The sequence below is a fragment of the Astyanax mexicanus genome, chromosome 20 (genome assembly GCF_023375975.1).
Source record: "Astyanax mexicanus isolate ESR-SI-001 chromosome 20, AstMex3_surface, whole genome shotgun sequence".
NCBI classification, from domain to species: Eukaryota; Metazoa; Chordata; class Actinopteri; order Characiformes; family Acestrorhamphidae; genus Astyanax; species Astyanax mexicanus.
In genome coordinates this window covers 32,763,137-32,787,327 of record NC_064427.1, presented here as the reverse complement: position 1 = coordinate 32,787,327, position 24,191 = coordinate 32,763,137, and the positions used below count along the sequence as shown (strand labels likewise).

Genomic DNA, 24,191 nt, shown 5'->3' with positions numbered 1-24,191 from the left:
TGACAATATTCCCAAATATGGCACACACAGCTATGGTCAGCATCCTTGTTGACATGTTCAAAAGGCGAGGCACATTTGCATTAATCTTAGTTTTAATAATCGTATCTTTTTTTACGTTCCATTAATCCTTCTAGCTCCCCCCCCCCCCCATGGTGTATATGCCTCAAAGCGCCTCTTCTCACAAATTATTTCATTATTTTTCACTCAGAGCTCATTAGAACAAACAGAACAGATTATGAAATTATGCCAAAAGCATTGATTCCAAACTTTTCTTAGTAGGAGCGCATTATGATTTGATTAAAAGTTATTGCTGTGAATATAAATAAACGTGTTGTTTTCTAGAGATAATCAAATAAATGATGTGCATTTAATGTACAAATAATAGTAAGGACAAATAAAAGAGGGGGGAAATAAATGTTGACACTATTTCACATTTCCATCCCAACAGTACACAGACTATCAGCATTTTTTATTATGTGTAAATATTATGTGTATCATTAATTGAGTACTTGAGTATTTGCTACATACTGCACAGTGTGTAATGTTGCAATAATTTAAGTAAGTAATACCTAATGTTTGCCCTCATTATATTAGCATTAAAGAGAATGAGAGAATTTGCTTAGTAAAGAAATTGTCCACTAACAAAGGACTTAGATCTCAGACGAGACGAGCGGAATATCTAGAGTATTGTGAAGGACATAATATGGCTTCATATAGGTGAAAAAACAAAAAAAAGAGGGAAGAAGATAAAGAACAGATAAACTCTTTTCAGAAAATGTTTTGTTCTACCACTAGTCACTAACACCCAAATCCAACCAACAGAATTTTACAATATTCACAATTTTATATTAAAACAAATAAAAAAGATTAAACTGTGCACAGTTTATTCTAAGGCCGTTTTTTACGCCAGCACTATTTGGTCCAGTTAAAACAGACTGTGGTTTGTTTGTACCCTTAGTGTGGTCCGATTGAGCAGGTCTGAAGTCAGTAATCAACTCCGTTTACTACAAGTACGTCTGTGCTGCACATCCCATTGAAAACACTTTGTTTGGAAGCGTAGCGTTTCAGCATTCCGTATCCGTAGAATCTTCTTGCTATATTTTGTTTTTTGCTCCTGCATCAGACAGCTCTGACCAATCAAAGGAGACAATGTATTCACATGGTTAATTGGTGCGCATTTTGGTGCGTTTATGTTTGTGCCTGTGTGAAACCAAACCAAACCAACTGATCTAGGTCAGATAAACAAACTACAGGTGTGAAAACGCCTCAAAACAGAGGCCATCAAACAGTAAGATGAAACTGGCACTCATCAGGACTGCCCCAGGAAAAGAAGACCAAGAGTTCCCTCTGTTGCACAGGATAAGTTCATCAGAGTTTCCAGCCTCAGAAACGAACAAGCAAGTTAACAGTTTTACCCCAGATAAGAGCACCTAAACGCTTCACAGTGTATTGTGTAAATGATTAACAGTGTAGCCTTCAAAGCTACGTAGCTTTTCCCTATCTAATAACGTCCAATACAAAGATTTGCACCTGGTCTATCCTGGAAACCACATGGAGAAGATCCCTGCATGGATTAAAAGTGTAAAATCGCATCAATCGTACCTGTTTCAATTCCAAGGTGGACCAACAATGGCAGTAATTTACTTGTCAGGTCACTTTTAAGAAGGAAGGCTACACCAGCTTTTTACACGGGGGTATGCAGCATGGGTTTCAACATTATAAACCCATTTAGAGGAAAGTTCTTGCCAGTCAAGTTATTAAATGGCTTTGTGGGTGTCCTGCTGAATCAGTGTGAACACGAGTGAATGGCTCCCACTGCACAGTTTCAAGAGCAAGCTCCTGTTTACGAACAGTAAATGAGTAACAGAAGGTCATACTGCCTTTTAGATGATTTCAGATATTCCACCTCCTCATAATTTACATTTCCACTGCCAACCCTGCTTGATATATAGAAAAAGATACTGTATATGTGATCAGGTGTTGGGTTGCGCAAACACAGCTTGTATAATCCCCATAAAAAAGGCATTGGCAATGGAGTGGGATGCTCTGGAGCAGTCATGCAAGGTCACTATGCCCATTGCCAAGCATCAAAGAGAGTGGAAAAGCCCCCAGCATTGGGCTGCAGTGCAGTAGAACTGAGATTTCTGGACGGATCTCCAGCCAATACCTTTGGGATGAGTTGGGGTGGTGCTTTTGATCCAGAACTAAACATCCAACATCAGAACCTGACCTTAGTAAGTCACTGAAGTCAGGCGGATCTTCAGAGCAGTGTTTCAACATCTAGTGTAAAGCCTTTAGCAGAAAACACAGCAAAGAGGGGGCAAACTCCTTATTATGGTTGCGAATTGCTTTTAAAATGGACATTAATACGGTTGGGATTTATATTAGTCTTCTATCATTTTCTTGCAGTTTTCAAGGATTTCAATAACAGTGCAAATCCAGATTGTGAAGAAGTTTGATTGTGTGACGTTTAAAAAAAAATAAAAATATTACATTGAGATACGATCTACTGCACTTCTGCTCGACTGTTACAAACCATTTCAAATATCCTATTTTAGGAGATCAAATTGACTGTGGTTTTGAGCAGCACTCGTTTATTTGTTGTTTTATGTTCATCCCTCTTTACTACTATTCACTCCTAATTATTTTTCTTCATAGCCAAGGCCTATGAACACTTCCCTCCAGTGTTCAAGGTTCCCAAACTCTAATTCAACTAATCCACTGTTTTTTTGTTCACTTGTTCCATCCTATTCATTCCCATTCATTTTTGCACACACTCCCAAGCCATAGAGTTTCTGTGTCCCTTTAGCTATCAAAGGTTTTGGGCTCTTACAGGCATGGAAATCAGGGAACTCTAAAAAGTCTATTTGCAGTTTTTTATTGTCGTCTATTTGTTGTCTCTAGTACAATTAAATGTCATGAAAGCCATTGGTGATTCAGTGCTTGGGCAGTTTCACTACGTTGAAGCCCCAGAGTCTTTATCGCTCTGTATCATAAAATGCAACGAGAGCGGCTTCATTAACCGGTGTTCTGCCGAGTTGTGCTACCTTGTCAAAACGTGCTTCTGTAGTGTATATTTAAGGTCTTGATAAAATGCAGAATCAACCGGAGATCCGATTTAAACCTATGGTTACTTACGCAAGATAGCTAACTCTAAATAGCTGGTGTAAACAGAGCTGCTAGCTCCTCCTTAGCTAACGCGACAGTGTCAGCTCTGCCTGTGGGGGGTCCCGAGCTGAGGTGGGCGAGGCCATGAACTCATGAGTTGAAGTAGACACCTAACATCAACTCTTTTTTTCTGAGGCTTTTCTTTTTTCTTAGCTCTTGCAGACAATGGGGATTGAGGAACATTTTTATATGCAGCATGCTTATAAAGTGGATTTTAGCAGAAGGAGTCCTTTAGGTATAACTAGGTGTCTGCAAAGCTATGATGGAAAGTGAGTTATGCTGTAAAATGTATTTGCACTTGTTATATATTCTGCCAGCTGCTTCTGACGTACTTGATGGGTAAGTGCAACCAAATGGATGTGAATTGCTAGTTCACAAAAAACACACACAAATTTTAATGTGGTATGAAATAAAAGTAGAATATAACTCTATATTGAAGTAGAGTTATTAAAGTATTAAGCTAATATCGTCAAATTACACCATGCTGTTGATATTCATCCTGACTTCTAAAAGTGTCGAGGTTGGTTTCCGATGAGGTTAGCAGCAGTTTGCTTTGCAGCTATCATAGTCGCAGCAGCTGTCTGGATTAGACAGATGTGGAGACGGGACAGTCATCTGCAGCACAGTGATGACATTGCCCACCTGCAGCGAGGTTAAAGAAGCCAAACAACAGACTGGATATCATTCTGCTGCCATGTAATACTGGTGTTTAGCGTTTAGCGTAGTACAAAACCTACAATCACCGCACAAAGTGGACCACAGTGTTTGCCCGGTGTGTTTTACATAAGAACAAACTAGCGGTTTGATTCCCCCCTTGGGCTACTAGCAAAGCAATTATATTAAAGACAACAAGCAAAGCCATTTCACCACATAGGATATTAATATTGTATAGACCTAAATGCTGATGTCTGGTTAGTCATTTTTCCCTCAGGGCTTTCCGCAAGAGTGTTTAAAAGACAATATGATGTTTGGAAAGAATCACAGCGTCCTCTGATGTGGGACCCTTGTTCCCTTCTAAAGAATCAATTAGCGCTTACTCTTCTACACAAGACAGAAGCAATTAAACGAAAAACAAAGTAGGAAATTCTTCAAGAATATGCTTCCGAAAATGAGCTCGCACACCAAAGCCAGACAAAAAAAAAAAGACTAAAAAATGACTACAGCGCTTCAGATTTCACACCTTTCAAAGTGGGGGATCCATTACACCCTTTTAGGACACTGCAAAGTTTCAAACTGTCTAACATGTAATAGATATATTCATGACAGTACAATAAAATATGTATGGAGGTTCCTGACGTGAATGACACTGTCGTTCTGTGCTGACAGGTTTAAGAATTGCTTTCCTACGTCTTGTAATTCAATGATTGACACCTTTTTTGAGCCCTGGATCCTCCTGAGAGGCAGGAATTGATATGAATCGGAATGGAGACGCATGAGGAAATTGATTGCTGTCACTTGACAGTATATGTTTGTGATATCAATATAAAACATATTATCCCAGCAAAAGTGTCAGTCTGCTCATTAGCCGTTTAAAGTTTTGTCTTTTCGGTTTGAGTGATAGTTTTGACATCTCTTTCCTGTCAAAATATGCTTATTTGCATATATGATATTTGACAGACGCTTAAGGCATATATGCAGTGCTGTGAAAAAGTATTTGCCCATCTACAGATCTCTTTTTTTTTGTCACACATACATTTTCAGATTATCTAACACATTTTAATATCAGACGAACATATTCTGAGTAAACACAAAAAAAAGTTTTTTTTAAATGTTGATTTAATTTTATAAAGGGAAAGAAGCTACTCAAAAAATTACCCTATGTGAAAAAGTAAGTGAACAAACACAAAAAACATCAAGAAATCACTTTAATTAAATAGAACCTGTCTGACAACATGAAGTAGACTAAAATATCTAAAAAAAAAGCAAAACATTATGCCTCCATTCAGAACAGATGAGAAAATAAAAAAGTTATTGACATCTATCAATCTGGAAAAAGTAAAAAAAATAATTTCTAAGGCTTTGGAACTCCAGTGAACCATAGTAAGTGCTATTATTCACAAATGGAGAAAACATAGAACACTGGTGAATTTTCCCAGGAGTGGCAAAACGACCGAAATTATTGCAAAAGGGCATGGACAACTCATCCAGGAGGTCACAAAAAAATAAACTAGAGCAACGTTTAAAGAACTGTAGACCACACATGCCTCAGATGCTTTAGTTAAGGTCAGTGTTCATGATTCAGTATTAAGAAAGAGATTGGGTAAAAATAGTTTCATCCTGGGAGCATTGACCATAAATAAAAACACAAAGGCCCATTGTACATTTGCCAAAAAAAGAATCATCTTGATGATTCCCAAGACTTTGGAAAAATATTCTTTGGACTGACAAGACAAAAGTGGAACTTTTTGGAGGGTTTGTGTCCCGTTACTTCTGTCATAAAATTAACACAGCATCTCAGAAAAAGAACATCATATTGAACGCAAAACATGGTGGTGGTAGTGTGATGGTCTGGGGCTGCTTTGCTGCTTCAGTACCTGGACATCTTGCTGTAATTGATGAAACCATGAATTCTGCTCTCTACCAGAAATAACTGAAGGAAAATGTCTGTCCTTCAATTTTTAGGGGGGAAATTCTCATTATATAAAGTTTTTTTTTTATGTACCTCACCTACTTATCTCAAGTTTATCAGGCTGGATATTCTTCACAAGCAGACACAGAAGGTTCTCTAATATCATTTGATGCTTTGCATCAATAACACTGTGTGTCTAAAAAAGAAAATTAAGTTATCTGGCTGCATAAAATGTTTGGGTTCTTTTAACTTTGAGCACTTTGATAGCAGAAATGTTACCTGTCTAAATTTATGTTTGTTCACAAGGTTTAATACAGTTTCAATTTGAAGACAGATGGTTTCTTTGCTTTTATTTTTTTCCCAGCACACAACATTTATTGAATTTCGTTCTTAGATTTTTAGGAATTTTTTTTTTGCACTTCAGTTGACCACAAAGACAGATGATAAAATTTCAACACCATTTGTGTTTAGCTTGGGTTTTTGTTTTGTTTTCTAGACGTTTCTCTTTCTCTCAGTGTGTTTCTTGTTTGTTCGCAAGCAGGTGTTCCACGCAGAGCAGTGAGGGGTCTTGTTTCACAGCTCCTTGATGCAGATCTTTTAGAAGCTGGTGGTACAGGTTGAAACAGTGCCTTTGATGCTGAGGAGCGAAAGGACTAGAACTCGGAGAAAGAGGACTCAAACGAGAGAATGGAAGATGCCCTTCATCTACAGAATCTATGATGTTTACTGCTTAGACATGGAGAACTCGCCTACATATTAAGGCTCTTGTGGTTGCATCCTCCACACACACACACACACACATGCGCACACACACAGAACTTTGTAGCTATTTCTTTGCTATTTGGAGAGAGCTGGACAGATTGAAATATGAGGACTTAATTGGTCCCATCAGACGTTTCCCCCGCCGTTTATATTTGATTGATAGTGCAGCGCTGTCCCTGCCTGCTGCATGAGTCTGTCTAGGACATGAAAACCTAGGGACGTTGTGATGCTGATACTGATATGCAGCTTGTATTTGCAATTACAGTAGTAAATACTGTAGTGTCCCCATTTAGTAGGTGTGTTTTCTGACCACGGTCCTCATAATTCTTCAAAGTGAGTATTTTAACACACATGTTTAAATTAACTATTGTGTGCATATGAATTATTACCTATTCCTCATATTGTGGACTTAACCCTGCATTACTTTCAGCAGCAGTTGACCTAAATACATCACACAAGTACAGATGAACAGAAGAGAAAACATCATGAGAAAAGTCACAATGTTATGACATCTATCAGTCTGGAAAAAGGTTACAAAGTAGTTTCTAAGGCTTTAGGACTCCATCGAACCTCTGTGAAAGCGATTATTCACAAATAGAAAAAACATGAATCACTGGTGAACCTTCCCACGAGTGTCCGGCCTACTGTAATTACTCCAAAAGGGCATGGACAGCTCATCCATGAGGTCACAAAAGAACCTACAATATATTCAAGTGTTTGTGTGCACCACTTCTAATGCATTTACTGTTTTACTGTACTTAGTTTACTATAAGACTCACCCATTTAAGTGTGCTTAGTTTGTATAGTCCCTGTTGAGAATTACTGCCAAAAGAATAGGACTTATTATGCCACCATGCCTAATGTCTTCCCCAGAATGGAGTTTTAGATCAGTAGAAAGAACTGTGTTTTCTGTTATGATGGTGCTTCATCCAGTGCTTTTAGAAAAATTGTGGGATGTAGGGAATGAGGAGGAACATCCGTTTAGATGAACATTTGCTGGACAATAGAGACAATTACTGCAAAAAACAAAAGCAGGAGAAACTGTTTAACTCTTTTAATAGACTTGATTTCAGAAGAAACCAAATAAATGTCCGCAAATTTTCCCATTACTTTGGTCCATTTAATGTACATATAAAGTCCCATTTAAAAACTCATTGTGAAAATGCTCAGCTCTCTATTTTACGGTGATATTTTATGTATTATTTACAGGACAGAGTATTGAAATCTCATTGTTTTATTGAATAATAAAGAAAACACTGTGCATTGTGCATTAGTATACAGTGTTTTTCCAGGTCATTTTTATAGCTCATCATTTCACCTAAATCCAGTTTTTATCAGTACACTCTATACCATTAAATCATGGTTAGGAACCGCATTTCGAGTAACAGGCTGCATTAGGCGCAGTGGCCTGTTATACGAGTTCTCTTGCTGAATCAGCTGCTTTTACCATTTGGGAAAAATCCTACCTCTTCCCAAAACGGGGGATTTTAATTGGTTCCTGCTCTGAGTTTAACTAGCTGTTGTTCCTCCTCCCAGGTGAAATAGAGGTTGGGAGTGGTTGTGCTGCTGAGGTTGACTGTCTGCCTGTTCGTTCCTATAGATCAGTGTCAGTGCAGTTAGAGGGAGTGGATTTCAATCATTAAGCGGCTGAACTTAATTAAAAAGGCGCAATTGACAACAGGGTTTCTAAATTTGTTTGGCAGGGAGGATTAGAACCTTTATCGAGCCGGATTTGGCCTTTGGGTTATATGTGTGTCATCCCTGTTTAAACACTAAAGGCCTGAATTTGGGCCTATACTTCAGTACCTCAAACTTAAACAGCATAAGATACATAGTAGTATTATAGCACGTATAGTAGTTACTAAGTAATTTATAGTAATTGCTAAATAATTACCTGAATAAAAGTAGATACAGAATTATATGTGGTACTTACTGAATTGTTTATCAAAATACTAAATAACTAATAGGAGTCTTCAAAAAGGGTGTAGTAGTTATTAAATAATGTATAGTATATGCACAGTATATGCAAGAATAATGCACAATAATTATTATTGTTAAATAATGCATGGTACTGAAATTGTTAGTCATTTTAAATAATTCATAGTAGTTTAAGAGTTACTTAGAGTAGTTTATGAATAGGCTAATAGGCTATAGTGGTAACTCTAATAAAGTTTAGTTAAGTAGTTACTTAATAAAGAATATTAACTGAATATTAAAGACCATACGCCACACATCAACTACTGTATCTGCATGGCACTGTACTAGAAGGCAGCCTCTTCTGAAGTTGATGCATAAGAAAGCCTGAAAGCAGTCCAGGATATTCTTGTTTGGCCTAAATGCTGTCTAGCATGTGTGCCGACCTCTTTGTGAGGAGTACCACGGTAACTGTGCCTTGCTTACAGTCAAGCATGGTGGTGGTAGCATTATGACATTGAGCTATATGAATGCTTCAGGCACTGGGGAGCTGAATTCCAACATGTACCCCTAAACTTTAGGAACTGCAGTTTTCCAAAATAAAAACAACCTTAAACACACCTCCAATATGGCCACTGCATTGATAAAGAAGCTGAAGCTAAAGGTGATGGACTGGCCAAGCATGTCTCTAGACCTAATCTCTGTTGAGCATCTGTGAGACATCCTAAAATGGAAGGTGGAGGAGCTGTGGCGGTATGTAACATCCCTCAGTTCCATGGCGTCGTCATGGAAGAGTGGATGAGGATTCCAGTGAGTGACAAATTAATTAGGGGATAGGGTTAATCCTGGAGCAGATAAGGCCAAACAGTGGGAGTATGTGGAAATAAGGTTTGTTTAGGTAAATTTCTGGGTGTGGCTATTTTGTTGGCGGAAAACACAGGTGCGCCACTCACTCAAATAAACCTAGACAACAGTCAATCGTCAAAGTCCATTTCTATAGATGTGCTTAGTGCATGTACAGCCCTGCTCGTTAAACCCAACATTTAACTCAACAGTAAGCAGAGTAAAGAATTCAATTACATTACTGTTTCCTTAAATTAGCTGCTGGCGTGCAGCTCAGTATCCACTGCTCTGCACTGTTAAGATATGAACGCGCCAAAGTTAGAGCACCCCTGACTCTTAAAAGGAAATGACAACTGGCACATTGATTGGTTTATTTCATGTTACGCCCAAAACACACCTATAAATAATTAAGGGAATTACTACATGCCTTTTGTGGGTTTCAAGCCATGCAAGGTGTATTTTTGGTGCCCTCATGATACCAAGGACACACGACACACCCTAAAATAGGGAACAGGCTGTTTTCCTCATTACTAAAGAGTCAACCAAGTAGTGAAAAAGTTATGAAGCCAGATTGTGTTCTTCTGTGCCTGCTATGGTAATGGTGTGTATAATTGTTTGTGTATGTGTGTGAGAGAGTGTGTGTGTGTGTGTGTGTGTGTGTGTGTATGTGCACCTCTTTTCGAATTGTCCCTTGAATTCCAGTAAACAAAATTTAGCATAAAATATTTACTTTTCCAACAAACGTAGATAACAGACTTTCCCCATTTTTGGGCCAGCTTGATAGTGAGCCGGCCAAGTGATATCTTTCCAGGTTGCTAGCTGCCTTGTTGGCTCCTGCTAAAAAGAAGAAGATAGAAGACAGGCAAGCTGTCATCGTTCCTCTCGCGGTCGAAGTTATGTAAACAAAATGGGCTTCGGATTGGAGGGATGCCCTACGCAGCTATCGAATCACGTCAATCAACTGGCCCGATGTAGAGCTGACTCATTGAGGTGCCGGACTCCGGAGTCCACGGAGGCTATGTTTAGACTAGCCTCACAGATTTGGGTTTTTGAGAATAGCGAACCATCAACAGTTTTTTTCCCTTTTATTCTTCTGTATAATGACTCTGGAATAGGGCTGCAGAATGAATCATTTTTATGTCGTTATTGCAGTGTGGGTTTTCTCGGCAAACACACAGAAAGGCCTGCAAAAAACATTGTGTGCAGCAACAGAAGGAGCTCTTCATGATATAGGTTGTGATCATGTGACATAATGTGGCTGGAGATTTAGCATGGTAGAGGTAAGTCAGGGTTAAGGGAGGTTGAGAAAGGAGGGAGGTGTAGTGAGATAGAGTAAGGTATTGGGTTATTAAGGGACGTAGAGTGGGGTGAAGGAGATAGATCAAGACAGAGTGAGGTAGAGCAAGGATGAGAAAGGTAGATTGTAATAGAGGAAGGTAGCATGAGTGAGTTAGATTAAGGTACAGCAAGGTTGAGGAAGGTAGAGCGAGGTTGAGGGAGGTAGCATAAGATAGAGTGAGTTATATTGAGGTAGAGTAAGGGTTAAGGGAGATAGAATGAAATTTTGGTAGAGTGAGGTAGGGCTAAGTGAGGTAGGGAAAAGTGAGAGTGAGGTAGAGTGGGATTGAGGGAACTAGACTGAGGTTGAAGGAAGTAGATCAATTTAGTGGTATGTACAGCAAGGTTGCTGAAAATAGAAAGAAGTAAAGTGAGGTTGAGAGGGGTATAGTAAGATAAAAATTAGGTGAGCAATGTTGGTGGATGTAGAGTGAAGTTGAGGTAGGTAGAGCAAGGGTTAAGGGAAGAATAGTGAAATTTAGGCAGAGTGAGGTAGAGCTAAGTTTTGAGAGTAAAATTAAGAGTGAGGTATGATGAGATTGACTGAGGTAAATCGAGGTTGAAGGAAGTAGACCAATTTAGAGGGAGGTAGAGCAAGGTTGAGGAAAACAGAAGGAAGTAGAGTGAGGTTGAGAGGGGTATAGTATAATAAAATGAGGGAGAGCAAGTGTGAGGGAAATAGAGTGAAGTTGAGGAAAGTCAATTGAGGTAGAGTGAGGTTGAGGGAGGAAGCATGACATAGAGTGAGGTAGATTAAAATAGAGCTAAGTTAAGGTAAATAGAGCAAGGTTAATGAAAGTAGAGTGAAATTTAGGTCGGTAGAGGGAGGAAGAGTCAGGAAGAGGAAGAGTGATACAGTGAGATTGAGGGAGGTATAATAAGGTCGAAGGAAGTAGGTTAAGTTAAAATGAGGTAGAGCAAGGTTGAGCAAAATCAAGGTAGATTGAGGTTGAGGGAGGTAGATTGAGGTTGAGGGAGGTAGAGTGAGGTTGAGGGAGGTAGATTTAGGTTGAGGGAGGTAGACTGAGGTTGAGGAAGGTAGACTGAGGTTGAGGGAGATAGACAGGGGTTGAGGAAGGTAGACAGAGGTTGAGGGAGGTAGACTGAGGTTGAGGGAGATAGACAGAGGTTGAGGGAGGTAGACAGAGGTTGAGGGAGGTAGATTTAGGTTGAGGGAGGTAGACAGGGTTTGAGGAAGGTAGACAGAGGTTGAGGGAGGTAGATTGAGGTTAAAGGAGGTAGACAGAGGTTGAGGGAGGTATATTGAGGTTGAGGGAGGTAGATTGAGGTTGAGGGAGGTAGACAGAGGTTGAGGGAGGTAGATTGAGGTTGAGGGAGGTAGACAGAGGTTGAGGGAGGTAGACAGAGGTTGATGGAGGTAGACTGAGGTTGAGGAAGGTAGATTAAGGTTGAGGGAGGTATATTGAGGTTGAGGGAGGTAGATTGAGGTTGTGTAAGATAGATTGAGTTTGAGGGAGGTATATTGAGGTTGAGGGAGGTAGATTGAGGTTGAGGGAGGTAGACAGAGGTTGAGGGAGGTAGACAGAGGTTGATGGAGGTAGACTGAGGTTGAGGAAGGTAGACTGAGGTTGAGGAAGGTAAATTAAGGTTGAGGGAGGTATATTGAGGTTGAGGGAGGTAGAGTAAAAATAGCTTAAATTTACTTTTGAATATTATATTAATTTATCATTTTTCACATCATCATCATTGGGATAGTAGGAAAGTAGGACTCTACAGTATGGTTCAGTGCTGATAGATGGGGAGAGGAGTTGCATATGATTTTTCAGTGTCAGATTACAGTATCAGCTGCAGTTGTCGTCCACACATTCCACCAAATTTTACCACCAACAAGCCAAACACTCATGCAGCTGAACTTCTGGAGATTTCTGCCAGTTAATTGGGGGACGTCTGGGTCTCGGGCTGTTACTGGAACTCTCTAGGTGGCTGTAGATCGCAGTGGGTGCTGGAAGGCTTGTGCTCCGTTTCATCACTCCGGCTGTTGAGTACACGCTAGGCCGCGTCCCAGCGGAGAGTGCCTTTTAAGAACGCATCCCGCAGGACCTCCTCGTTGTGCATTATTGCGCATGTGGACTCAAACTGTCTTCTTCTCTGCCTCCGCCACTCCCTGTAGTCCCATAACTGAATGTAGTTAACATGAAATCTCGCCGACTAAAAACCAGAAAACAAAAAAATGTATGATTGATTAAAGTGGGACAGCGTCGCTGGATTAAGCTCTACAGTTCTGAAGGGTGATGACGTAATGGGAAAGCAGCTTGTGCTGCAAAGAACCGATTGTGTTCTGAGAAGAGAGTGTTCTAGCTTAGGTAGGTAAAATACACTTCATTTGTTAAACTAAAACGAGCCAACTTCAGCACTAATCCCCAGATACTTGGATACTTCTGTTTCCCAGGCCTGGATTAAACCTAGTCCAGAACTTCATTCCAAAAACTCTACTCTGACATAAACTCTCTACCTCAGTAACTGCTGTGATCATGTATGTTTTATATGTTACAGTATGTTACATATCTCTGCACCTTATCCTCACAAAAAAAAAAAAACATTTTATTGTACAGTATCAGTACTGCACTGTCCTGTCTGTTAAATTGTCTGTTGTATTTATTGTATTTATTGTAGTGTTGTAGTTCTATGTTGCACTAACGTCACACTTTTGCGCTTCCATGTTGCACCATGGTTCTGGAGAAACTTAACTTCGTTACACTGTATTCCTGTATTTAGATGTAATGACAATAAAAGCTTCTTGTATTGACTTGACTGGGATTTCAGTTCATAAAGCTGTGCAGTCCAGAGCCAGGCTTAATTCCTGTCAAAAAAAATAATTTGGGTATTATTTTTTATGTATCTATATTATTTCATTTATTAAAGTGTAATTATACAATTAGTTACCCAGTTTACATTCTGAATCAGCAGGTTTGGGTCTCCACTTTCGCATGTTTTCAGTTTGTTTTAGTGTAAAACCTGGCAGAAGTGTTGGAAAAATCTAAAAGATGCCTTTTCTTTATTGTTTTTGAATATAATTCAAATTTCAGCTGAAAAAATAATTGTATAAATCTTATTTATTTATAAGTAAGATAAACCCATTTATCTTATAGTATACTGGATTTATCCTATATTTGCTTCTGTATGAACTGGCCTGGGAAATATTTTATAATAGTGAACAGTGTTTTGTTAATTAATTAATCAATTCTAACAAAGGGTAAATTAAATCAAATCTCATGCTATAATTTACTTGACACAAAATGAAAATTCCCGTTGTTATTATTGTCTACTTCCAGCTCTGCCTGAAATAATCTTATAGTCTTAAACAATTTAAGAGCATTTAAAAGATTCTAAGATATTCATTCATTTGTATATACAGAATTAGTGGAGCCCTTTAAACTGATAAAAATACAGTATATTAATTATTTTTCAGTTAGAATCAGTTATTTTCTGTAGTGTTGTAAGTTATTTAATTGTAAGTCTAAATTAAAAGTACAATTTAGTGTATTTTTTATGTCAAAACATTTTTTCTCAAAAATGTCAGATTTATTGGAGGCAAACTCATTACATTTTTAATGACAGTCTGTGTAAAATGATTTAATTCCGAGACATTTTGCAGCGTTTCTATTGGTCCATTAATTCATTCATCATTTTTATACCAGGATGGCTATAGCTACAAAGTTTTTCATAAGTGAATTAGTGTTTCAATCCCTCGCACCTCTGGAACGAGGTACTTAATCCTTATTGTCAAATAATGCCCACAATGCATAAACACAGCAAAAATTGGCAAACACTTATCACCAGTTATCAAGGATTCAAGGATTCAAGGAGATTTTATTGTCATTCGCATCTTATGTGGTACATGAGGTGGAACGAAATTGTGATCTCACGATCCAGTTTACACCCAGGAGCTGTTATTAAATAGATATATAGATAAAAGTACAATAAAGGAATACAATAAAAATAGAATATACAAAATAGTTAAAGATAAATACCCCAAATTAAATAAATAGAAAGAGTAGACAGGTTGCAACAACAAGTCCAGAGTGCAAATGTGCTATAGCAGCATGAAATGAATTAGAGCAGTAGAAAATAAAGTGTCTCAGTGCGGGTAAAGTGACCGTGTTTGTGCAGTAATTGTCCTTGTGTGTCAGTGCAGTGTGTTGTTAAGTGGAGTTTAAGAGTCTTACAGCTTCCGGAATGAAGCTGTTTCTCAGTCTGGTTGTTTTGCACTTGATGCTCCACAGCCTCCGTCCTGAGGGAAGCGGGACAAAAAGTGCATGTGCTGGGTGGGTGGGATCCTTCCTGATGCAGAATCAAAAATGTATCATTTTTTTCTCATCTTTTATATTGGGAAAAACAGAGATGGAGAGAGTTTCTTACTAGTGTACTGTGAATGTAGAGATATGCAGAGAAGTGATACATCTTATTTTGTGGCCTTATTTTATTTTTGTTTTGATGTTTAATTAACTTTTATACATAAGATTGTCATGGTTCTCCTCAGTTCAAAATTCAAAAATGCTCTTAAATTCACTTGGCATGCATATATATATATATATATATATATATATATATATATATATATATATATATATATATATATATATACCGATGTTGGACCCTCAGGCTCTCGCGTCTCCTGTCCGGCCAGACTGATGGAAGTTTCTGAAGTCAGCTCTTCTCCACCACCACCACAGATCAGCTGCTCATCGTCCATCTTATTCTCCACTACTGATTACATCCAAGCCATTAGTGGCGCTATTACACTCCTGAGTACATAAAACCTATATGGATGTATAAAAGACTTTTTAAATTTTAATTTAAAAGCCGTTTGACCAGTGGTAGGATGGTCCCCCCTCAAATGTGAGTCTTGGTCCTCCCAAGGCTTCTTCCTCCTCCTGCAGCTCTGAGGGAGTTTTTCCTTGCCTCCGCGCTCACTGGGGGTTCTGTATTCTGTATTTTCTATGTTTAATGTTTTGCCTGATTCTTTGTCCTGTAATCATGTTTCTGTAAAGCTGCTTTGTGCCAACACCTGTTGTAAAAAGCGCTATACAAATAAATTTGATTTGATTTGATATATATATATATATATATATATATATATATATATATATATATATATATATGTATATATATGTTTTAATGGGTTTTAATGGGTTCTTTTTCAAAAAGGAATGGTTTTGTTTTGGTTTGTATTCTGTAAAAGTGGGTCACGACTTAATGACCATGAGAAAATGTGGGTCCCCGACTTAGACCAGTTAAAAAACTCGGCTTAGAGGACACCAGATGATCTTCAGAGAACACAATAGTGAAAGAAAGGATTGGAGCTTTGATTGGGCCCAAAGCAGCATTACAAGAACACGTTTTTCTGGACAAGCTGACAGATTGGGTGGATTTTTTACAATCATTGACATCACTGCTTATCGGAGACATGAGTCAAACTGCATGACATGTTTTGCAGCAATCAAGTGTGCAAAACGTGTAATTACAGTTTTTCCTAAATGTTTAAACACATTTCTAGAAACTTGGCTCAGTTTCTCAAAACTCTAAACACAAAAATTATGAACTGCTTTGTTGAAATTCTACAAATCTCTAGCAAAACTGATTCCTTCCACCAAAACATCACACACTATTTCACAGCTATTTATATGCTTATCTCTTGCAGAGCATCAAATAAACACTGACAAGATACATTCAGAGCACTTTTATCAAAAGTATTTGGTTATGTTTTTGACCTCCTGAGACCACTGTACACATTCAAATACATACAAGTCCATGGAAATATGTTGGCTTTCTGTTCTTTATATTTATTAGAACAGAAAGCATTACAGTACTAGATGTATATGCAACACAAATGTAAGCCCTTTTTACTGTATGTAGCACATTGTAAAAATGTAATTTACACCTATGTAAAGTACAATGAGAAACATGACGAGGAAAATCAGTTCACATACAAAAATGTATTTATTGCAAAATGCAAAGAAACAGATCACTGTTCATCATTCTTAGGTGACTAAGGTCTACCTAATGATGCAGTTTGTGTTTAGTGATTTGCAAAGCCGTGATTTAGAGTGATATTTGAGTGAGAACATGTGGAATTGTGCTTAGAGTTTAGCAGTTTGGAGACACAATGTCGACACATGAGCTTCATGTTTTTGGATTTGTGTGCGTAGTTACACATTTTGTGTTTATACAATGTGGAAAAACTGTAATAAATATATTTTACTTTCTCAAAATGTGACCTAATGATGTTAAACAAGCAATATTTATAACTACACATAATGTAAGGAACAATTTGCAGATTCTTTAACAAATTAGGTCTTTTCTGTTTTTGACGGCAGCACTTAATTATTTCAAGCTTATTTTGCAGCATTACTGCTGGTCCTTTCTTTGTAAGTTTTGGTACCACTTTAAAATAAGACTACCTTAATAAAGGTTTTATAAATGGTTTACAATTAGTTTATTAATGGTTACTAATTAGGTTGTAAATGCCTTAAAAATCATTAATAATCAGTTATAACACATACATTGAAAGGGCAACAATGACCTGTTGCCAAATAGTGAACCCACAGCCATCTATATTGTTAAACTTCAGATCTTGTCTGCTCCATCCCCATATTCTCCATCAGTCAGTATCAGTTTAACCATTAAACTCCTAAGTTTAATCATTACACCACTAACTCTTTTAGTCATTTATAAACAACAGGTCATTGTTGCCCTTTCTGCGTATGTGTTATAACTGATTATTAATGATTTCGAAGGCATTTACAGCCTAGTTAGTAACCGTTAATAAACTAATTGTAAACCATTTATAAACCCTTTATAAAGGTAGTCTTATTTTAAAATGGTACCTACGTTTCTTTTGTTTTTTTCATGACATCAAAATCATGTCTGTTTTTTGATGTGTTGCAGTTCCAGCCAGGATCGTGAACATATCTCCGAACATAACGGTGAACGAGGGCAGCAACGTCAGCCTGATGTGTTTGGCCATCGGTCGACCTGAACCCAACATCGTATGGAAATACCGCTCAGCCAGGGGTAAGCTTCTCGTTCCCTCTCTTCTCAAAGCCTGAAGCTCCGCAGGCTCTCCTTCCTGCTCTCGCTGTGTTTGCTCTAATTGTTTAAAGTGTCAAAAATCACAGCAAAACTTACAAGCTGACTTTGCTAATAACTGATGTTGAATGTGTACTTCGTGATGAATTATTGATGGTGAGGCCTTGACTGTCTCCCATGGTTACCGAAGCATGACCCAGTTCTGTAGGAGGGATGAAGGGAACCACCGTCTTCACAGCAGCCTGGAATGTGCGGGTGTGTTCAAATATGTTGAGCGCTGTTTCCCCTTTTTCCAGTTCTGCGTGTTTGCTTTGCAGCTCTCGTGAGTTAGCGTTGGTAATAGACATCAGCAGAGATGCTTCATTGGCTTTTCATTATGTTTGAACATCCTTGGAGGTAAATCTGTGATTTCTTGAGCGTGACAGTGAGGAGTGACAAGCTGCCTTTAAACCCAGTTGGTCTGATTTTCCTTGGGAGGCATGTGTCTTTGCGTTCACGCAGAAGATAGAAGGATAACTGAGGATAAAAGATTAATAAAAGTATAATAATACTCTTTTTTAGCTTTTTTTTTCTTTGTTTTTAGAGAGTGGGCCATAAAAAATAACATCCTGTCTCAACATATTTCACATAGTTGGCCTTATTTTAAATCTGAGACTAGTGTTTTTCAATGCTGCGACAAAAAATTACCATTAAGAAGTAGGGGTGTGACGAGACACTAATATCATGAGACGAGACGAGACACGATTCTGGGTTCACGAGAACGAGACAAAACAAGATTTAAAAATATTTTTTTTAAAGAAAACGTCAAAAATGAAAAAATGGCTGGAAAACTTGAGTTTTATTTAACAAAATCATTCAAACAACGCAAACTTAACAGACTGGTTTCTCTCAAACATTGATTCTATAAGAAATAGAAATAAGAATAAATTAAAAATAAATATACAACTTTTCTCGGTCTTATATAGTGCAAACAATAAGTGCAAACCACAACCAGTCAAATTAAGCCTATGGTTTGTGTTTTTTTCTCCTAAATCTCTCGTAATTTAACTGTGCATAACCATAACCAGTCATATTAAGACTATGCTTGAAGTGCAAACAGAGACAGAACATTTTTTTAATACAGTACAGAGCTAAGGGATTAGTACAGCTGTCTATGAAACAGTCACGTGTAGGATTTACTTACAGTATTTATATATGGTTTGTGTCTTGTTGGTCACTCTGTTACCGTTTATTGTTTCCACTGGAGCCAAAATGCAGCCAGACATACAACTTAAAAGCAGCAGAAGCATCTTCTGTACAAATGCCTGAATTTTCCTCTTCTGCTGAGAGCTGCTCTCACTGCTCAGCCATCATACTCTATCCCTATCGCTACTGTGTTGTCAGATCCCTCTTAAAAAGTCCACACTAAACTGTTTTTTTTTTTTTCCGCGAGACAGGTTTAAGCCTGACGAGAAATATCGTCACGTTTTAATCTTGCGAAATCTTGTGCCGCTTTTTTATATTTCCACTTGGGTCTCGACTGCCCCTATAAACAGAGCCATATAAGATAAAAAAAAATCAGGAACAAGGAAACCTGCATAGAACCACTCTGGCACCCCCCCTCACCTGTCAACCCCCACCAGAGCCCCACCCACTAGATCATTTTAGTAATTTTGCTTGAGAAATTTAGACAGTACACATCACAATTAGCCAGCAGACTTTGTTTGAGTGAGGGATCTGGACCTACTGTCCATGGCATGTCCTCAAGCAGATGAGGGAAATGTAACTACTAGGATAAACTAGCTTGCTCGTGTTTTAGCTCTTATTGTAAACATGGTGTCGGCAGCAGCAGCTTATTTGTATTAAAAAGTGACAGAGCCTTTAAACGGCTCATTCTTAAAGGGACTGAAACTGGCTAGAATAGAATAGAGCTGTTGAGATCTTGTCATGTGAGAGTGATTTTGTAATCAGTTAGCAAATAACTTGAACATTAACATAGATCAATTTTATGTTTTATAATGTCCCCTTTAATACACTCAAAGAAAGAGTTGCAAAATAGATAAACCTAAAATAAAGAGTCAGATTACAGTACTATTTGGAAAAGAAGATAAAGGTTACAAGGAATAATCGGAAAAATGATTAAAATCTTTTCATATTTATTTATTAAGCTACACATACAGAAGTAGTGTGTAACACAACATGCTAGACATCTTAGAATGAAATTGTAGAGGTTCCTAATGGGTCCTATTATAATCCATCCCAGGAAGCTTGAATATTCATGCAGTTCTGGCAGATTGTGCGGTAGTATTGGAATTTTGATAGTATTTTTAGCTGGGGATAAGGCAATACAGCAGTATTTGTGTATTCAAGGCAGCAGTGTGTGGAGAAGCATTGTCCTGTTGGAATATTGCATCATGGGATATTGCGCAGTCGGAAAATGGTAGGAACACCAGTAGAATTATGTTGGGTGCCTCCATACATGGTCCATTTATTGGTCATGTCCACCATGACAAAATTGGAACTTGCCATTTGTTTCATTCAAGATAAGGTGCTGTATGAAAATCTGTCATAACTACCCACCAAGTTTTATTCCTGTTGCTTGATTTGTGTAAATGAGTTGTTATAGAGTACTTGCCTAAAATGTTGGTCTGATTTTACTTCTAAGAAAAACAAAAAAATTGTGCTAAAGACATTTTAACAGATAATAGATTTAACAACAACAACAACAAAAAAAAATAAATAAATAAATAAAAGCTTGCCTCAAAATATGACTTAATGTTGGCCTGATTATATTTCTAAGACAAATGTCTATGGCTTCTTGCCACTCTGTAGATGGTTCATCACACTGTCAAGCAGCATTAAGATGGCAAGCTATCATTGTTAATTGGGATTGGCAGCCATCACAGTGTGTTTTATTTATTATTTAATTAATGTTCTTGAATGTAAATAAGCAACGTAATTGGGTTGGTTGAGTGACATGAGCAAAAAATGACAGAAACTTGATGCCTTGGGGGAAAAATCATCATCAACACATCAACAGTCAGAGCACTAGAACCAAAGGAATTATATACTGTAGAATGATGACATTCTACTGTGAAGTAGTTAGACACTACAGACTATAAACTCATATAGACTATTGTATTACTGTTTATATATTATATACTGTGCTGCTGTAGTGCTTAGACGACACTCTAAGCACAGATTTACAAACTGAGCTTTTTAAAAAAAAAAATATTCGGGATGTTTGAATGAGCGAAATCTGTTCAGAATGATGTTAATCAACATTGCAACACTGAAGAAGCATAGACCTACTATTTAAGAAATATGTTTATTAAGAATAGATCTTCAAACAATGATCCACAGCCCTAAACATCAATAAATTGATGTCGGAATGACTTACTTCTAATCTAATATAATTTAACATGCTTTAAGAAAATAAAATACTTTCTAAACAAATTAACTTGTTTATATTAAGCTTTTAGCTTAAGTGCAAAAACACACACAAAAAAAAAACAGCAATACGGCTATGCATTGCACAATCATTAAACCATAATAGGCCAACAACAATAACATAATAAACAATTACTTTAATCTAATATATTATAATTTAACATGGTTTAAGAATAGAAAATATTTTTTTTTATATTGAGCTTATAGCCTACGTCCAAAAACACACAAAAGTACAGCAATAAGGCAATGCACTGCACAATCATTAAACCCAAATACACCAAGAACAATAACATACACCCTGGCCAAAAAAAAGGTCACACATTCTAATATTTGGTTGGACCGCCTTTAGCTTTGATTGGGTGACGCATTCACTGTGGCATTGTTTTGATAAGCTTCTGCAATGAAACAAGATTTATTTCAATCCAGTGTTGCATTTATTTTCTCAGTTCTCAATGAGGTTAAGGTCTGGACTCTGTGGTGAACTCTCTCTCAATCCATGTGTGAAAATGATGATCTCATGCTCCCTGAATCACTCTTTCACAATTCCAGACCCATGAATTCCGGCATTGTCATCTTGGAATGTGCTTGTATTATCAGGGAAGAAAATATCCGCTGATGGAATAACCTGGTCTATATTCAGTATATTCAGGTAGTCAGCTGACCTCATTCTTTCAGCAGCACATACTGTTGCTGAACCTAGACCTGCAGACCAACTGCAGCAACCCCAGATCATTAACTTTCGTCTACTCTGATATAATTAACAATGTTTTAGAATATAAAATACTTTCTAAATAAACTCATTTTTATTTTATTTTAAGCATGTAGCCTAAGTGCAAACACACATAATTTGTTTGATTTGTTCCTTTGCTATATTTAGATTTTCACGCCATAGCTTTATATAAAATAAAAATAGCATAAAAAACAGACGCCTACATCACACATCACCGACCATTTTCTTGAGAAAATGACAGCTTGCCTCAATATAATGATACTGTTATTATTGCGGACATTGTGGCAGTGATGAGAATAGACTGTTTTTGTTGTATTTGTGTGCTCTTGAATATAAATGTGGTATTGTTTGAACATAATCAAATGAAAACTTGCCTCAATATTCAAAATACTGCATTGCTTATTGTGGGTGTGATTCAACTCGAGACATTTACTTTCTGTCTCTGTGAAAATGAGAGCATAATATATTTGTTATGTGATATACAGGGGTTGGACAATGAAACTGAAACAACTAGTTGAAACAACCACAATAATTTATCATGGTGACGGACAGTTCTGGTGGAATTCTGCTGTGATTTGATCAGCCGTGGTTTTATGTTTTTAAGATACAATCCGGGTTAGCACCCGAACATCCCTTTCAGACAGCTTCCTCTTACAGCATCCACAGTTAATCCTGTTGGATGTGGTTGGTCCTTCTTGGTGGTATGCTGACATTACCCTGGACACCGTGGTTCTTGATACATCACAAAGACTTGCTGTCTTGGTCACAGATGCGCCAGCAAGACGTGCACCAACAGTTTGTCCTCTTTTGAACTCTGGTATGTCACCCATAATGTTGTGTGTTTTGCAATATTTTGAGCAGAACTGTGCTCTTACCCTGCTGCTAATTGAACCTTCACACTCTGCTCTTACTGGTGCAATAATGTGCAATTAATGAAGATTGGCCACCAGGCTGCTCCAATTTAGCCATGAAACCTCCCACACTAAAATGACAGGTGTTTCAGTTTCATTGTCTAACCCCTGTATATTTTCCAATATTAAATATCTGCACACTCTTGGTATATTAATCTCAGTGTCTTCATGAGGGAAAGTCACCTGGAATAGTTTTGTCAGCATCTTGAAGGAGTTTCTGGAGGTTCTGAACAATAGTTGCTGCTTTTTCTTCACGCTGTGAAGCTCCGGCTCATCCCAATTAAATCACCTCAAATCACCATCTCAGTTCATCAGGTTTATGTCAGGGGATTAATGTGGAGGACAAACACTTTTTTCTGTTCACTATATAATTCCATTCTTGAGCTCGACCAAATCTCTTCCCGTCGACAGGCACGTTTTTCTGGACAAGCTGAGGGTTTGATATTACACAATCATTGACATTTTTGATAATCTGAGACAGAAAGCAAACTGTGTGACGAGTTTTTCAGCAACCTGAATTATGCATTTTTGTGTCAGTAACTGCATCTGGTGCTCAGTCTATTATAATGGACCTATATTTCAATCCACTGGATTACATTAGTTTTGAAACAGTCGTGTTTTTCTTCTTGCCTCTGTGAAAGATTAAATGGAGTCGTCAACATCATTAAGAAAATAAAAGGCAGCTCACAAAGTGTCTAAACACAGTTATTTGATTCTTCTTGTTAAAAATAAATCAGTTATTATTCGAACATGACACTGAAAATGTCACTTATTATTAGTCTAAGAAAGATAAGTATAACTGTTAATTGACATTTAACAGAGTGATAATGGAGTGGTGTTTTGTTTGCTTGGATGTGTTTGAATGCAAATCAATGATTGTTTGAGACTAGACAGGGAAAAACACGACAGCTTGCCTCAATATAATGATACAGTTATTATTGTGTGCTTTGAAATCTAATTGTTTCAGCTTTTTTGGTAGAAGACAGTTGTTTGTGGACACAGGCAGTGAAGTAAATAGACTGTTTTTGTTGTATTTGTGTGCTTTTGAATATAAATCAGATATTATTTGAACATGGTCAAGTGACAACTTGCCTCAAAATTCAGAATACTACTACTGTATATTGCTCACTGTTGGTGTGATTCAACTTGAGACATTTACTTTCTGTCTCTGTGAAAAAAAAAATTGGCATTGTAATATATTTGCTATGTAATAAATGTTTTGCGATATTAAATATACAAGGATTTACCACATTTAGCTGATGACATTGATGACATTTATACGGTGGCCGAGAAAGCCCAGCGCAGTGCAAATTGAAAAGCGCTGCAAAAGCACAAAACACATCCATCAAAATTACAACACAGGCGCAGCAAATAGAAAAACGCGCTGCAAAAAGAAAAACGCGCTGCAAATAGAAAAACGCGCTGCAAATAGAACCACAACACAACGGAAGTGAGTCACAACACAACGGAATTTTCC

General features: G+C 37.6%; 1 protein-coding gene across 2 annotated transcripts in view; it reads left to right on the top strand.

Annotated features, from left to right (window-relative positions):
• The window catches only part of opcml (opioid binding protein/cell adhesion molecule-like), a 456,624-nt gene that overhangs the window by 345,684 nt on the left and 86,749 nt on the right, over positions 1–24,191 (top strand). For both annotated transcript variants that reach the window (XM_049468806.1, XM_049468805.1), the window contains one exon: positions 17,504–17,629. In XM_049468806.1, coding sequence (XP_049324763.1) covers positions 17,504–17,629 — 126 coding nt within the window. The remainder of the gene's footprint in view (positions 1–17,503; positions 17,630–24,191) is intronic.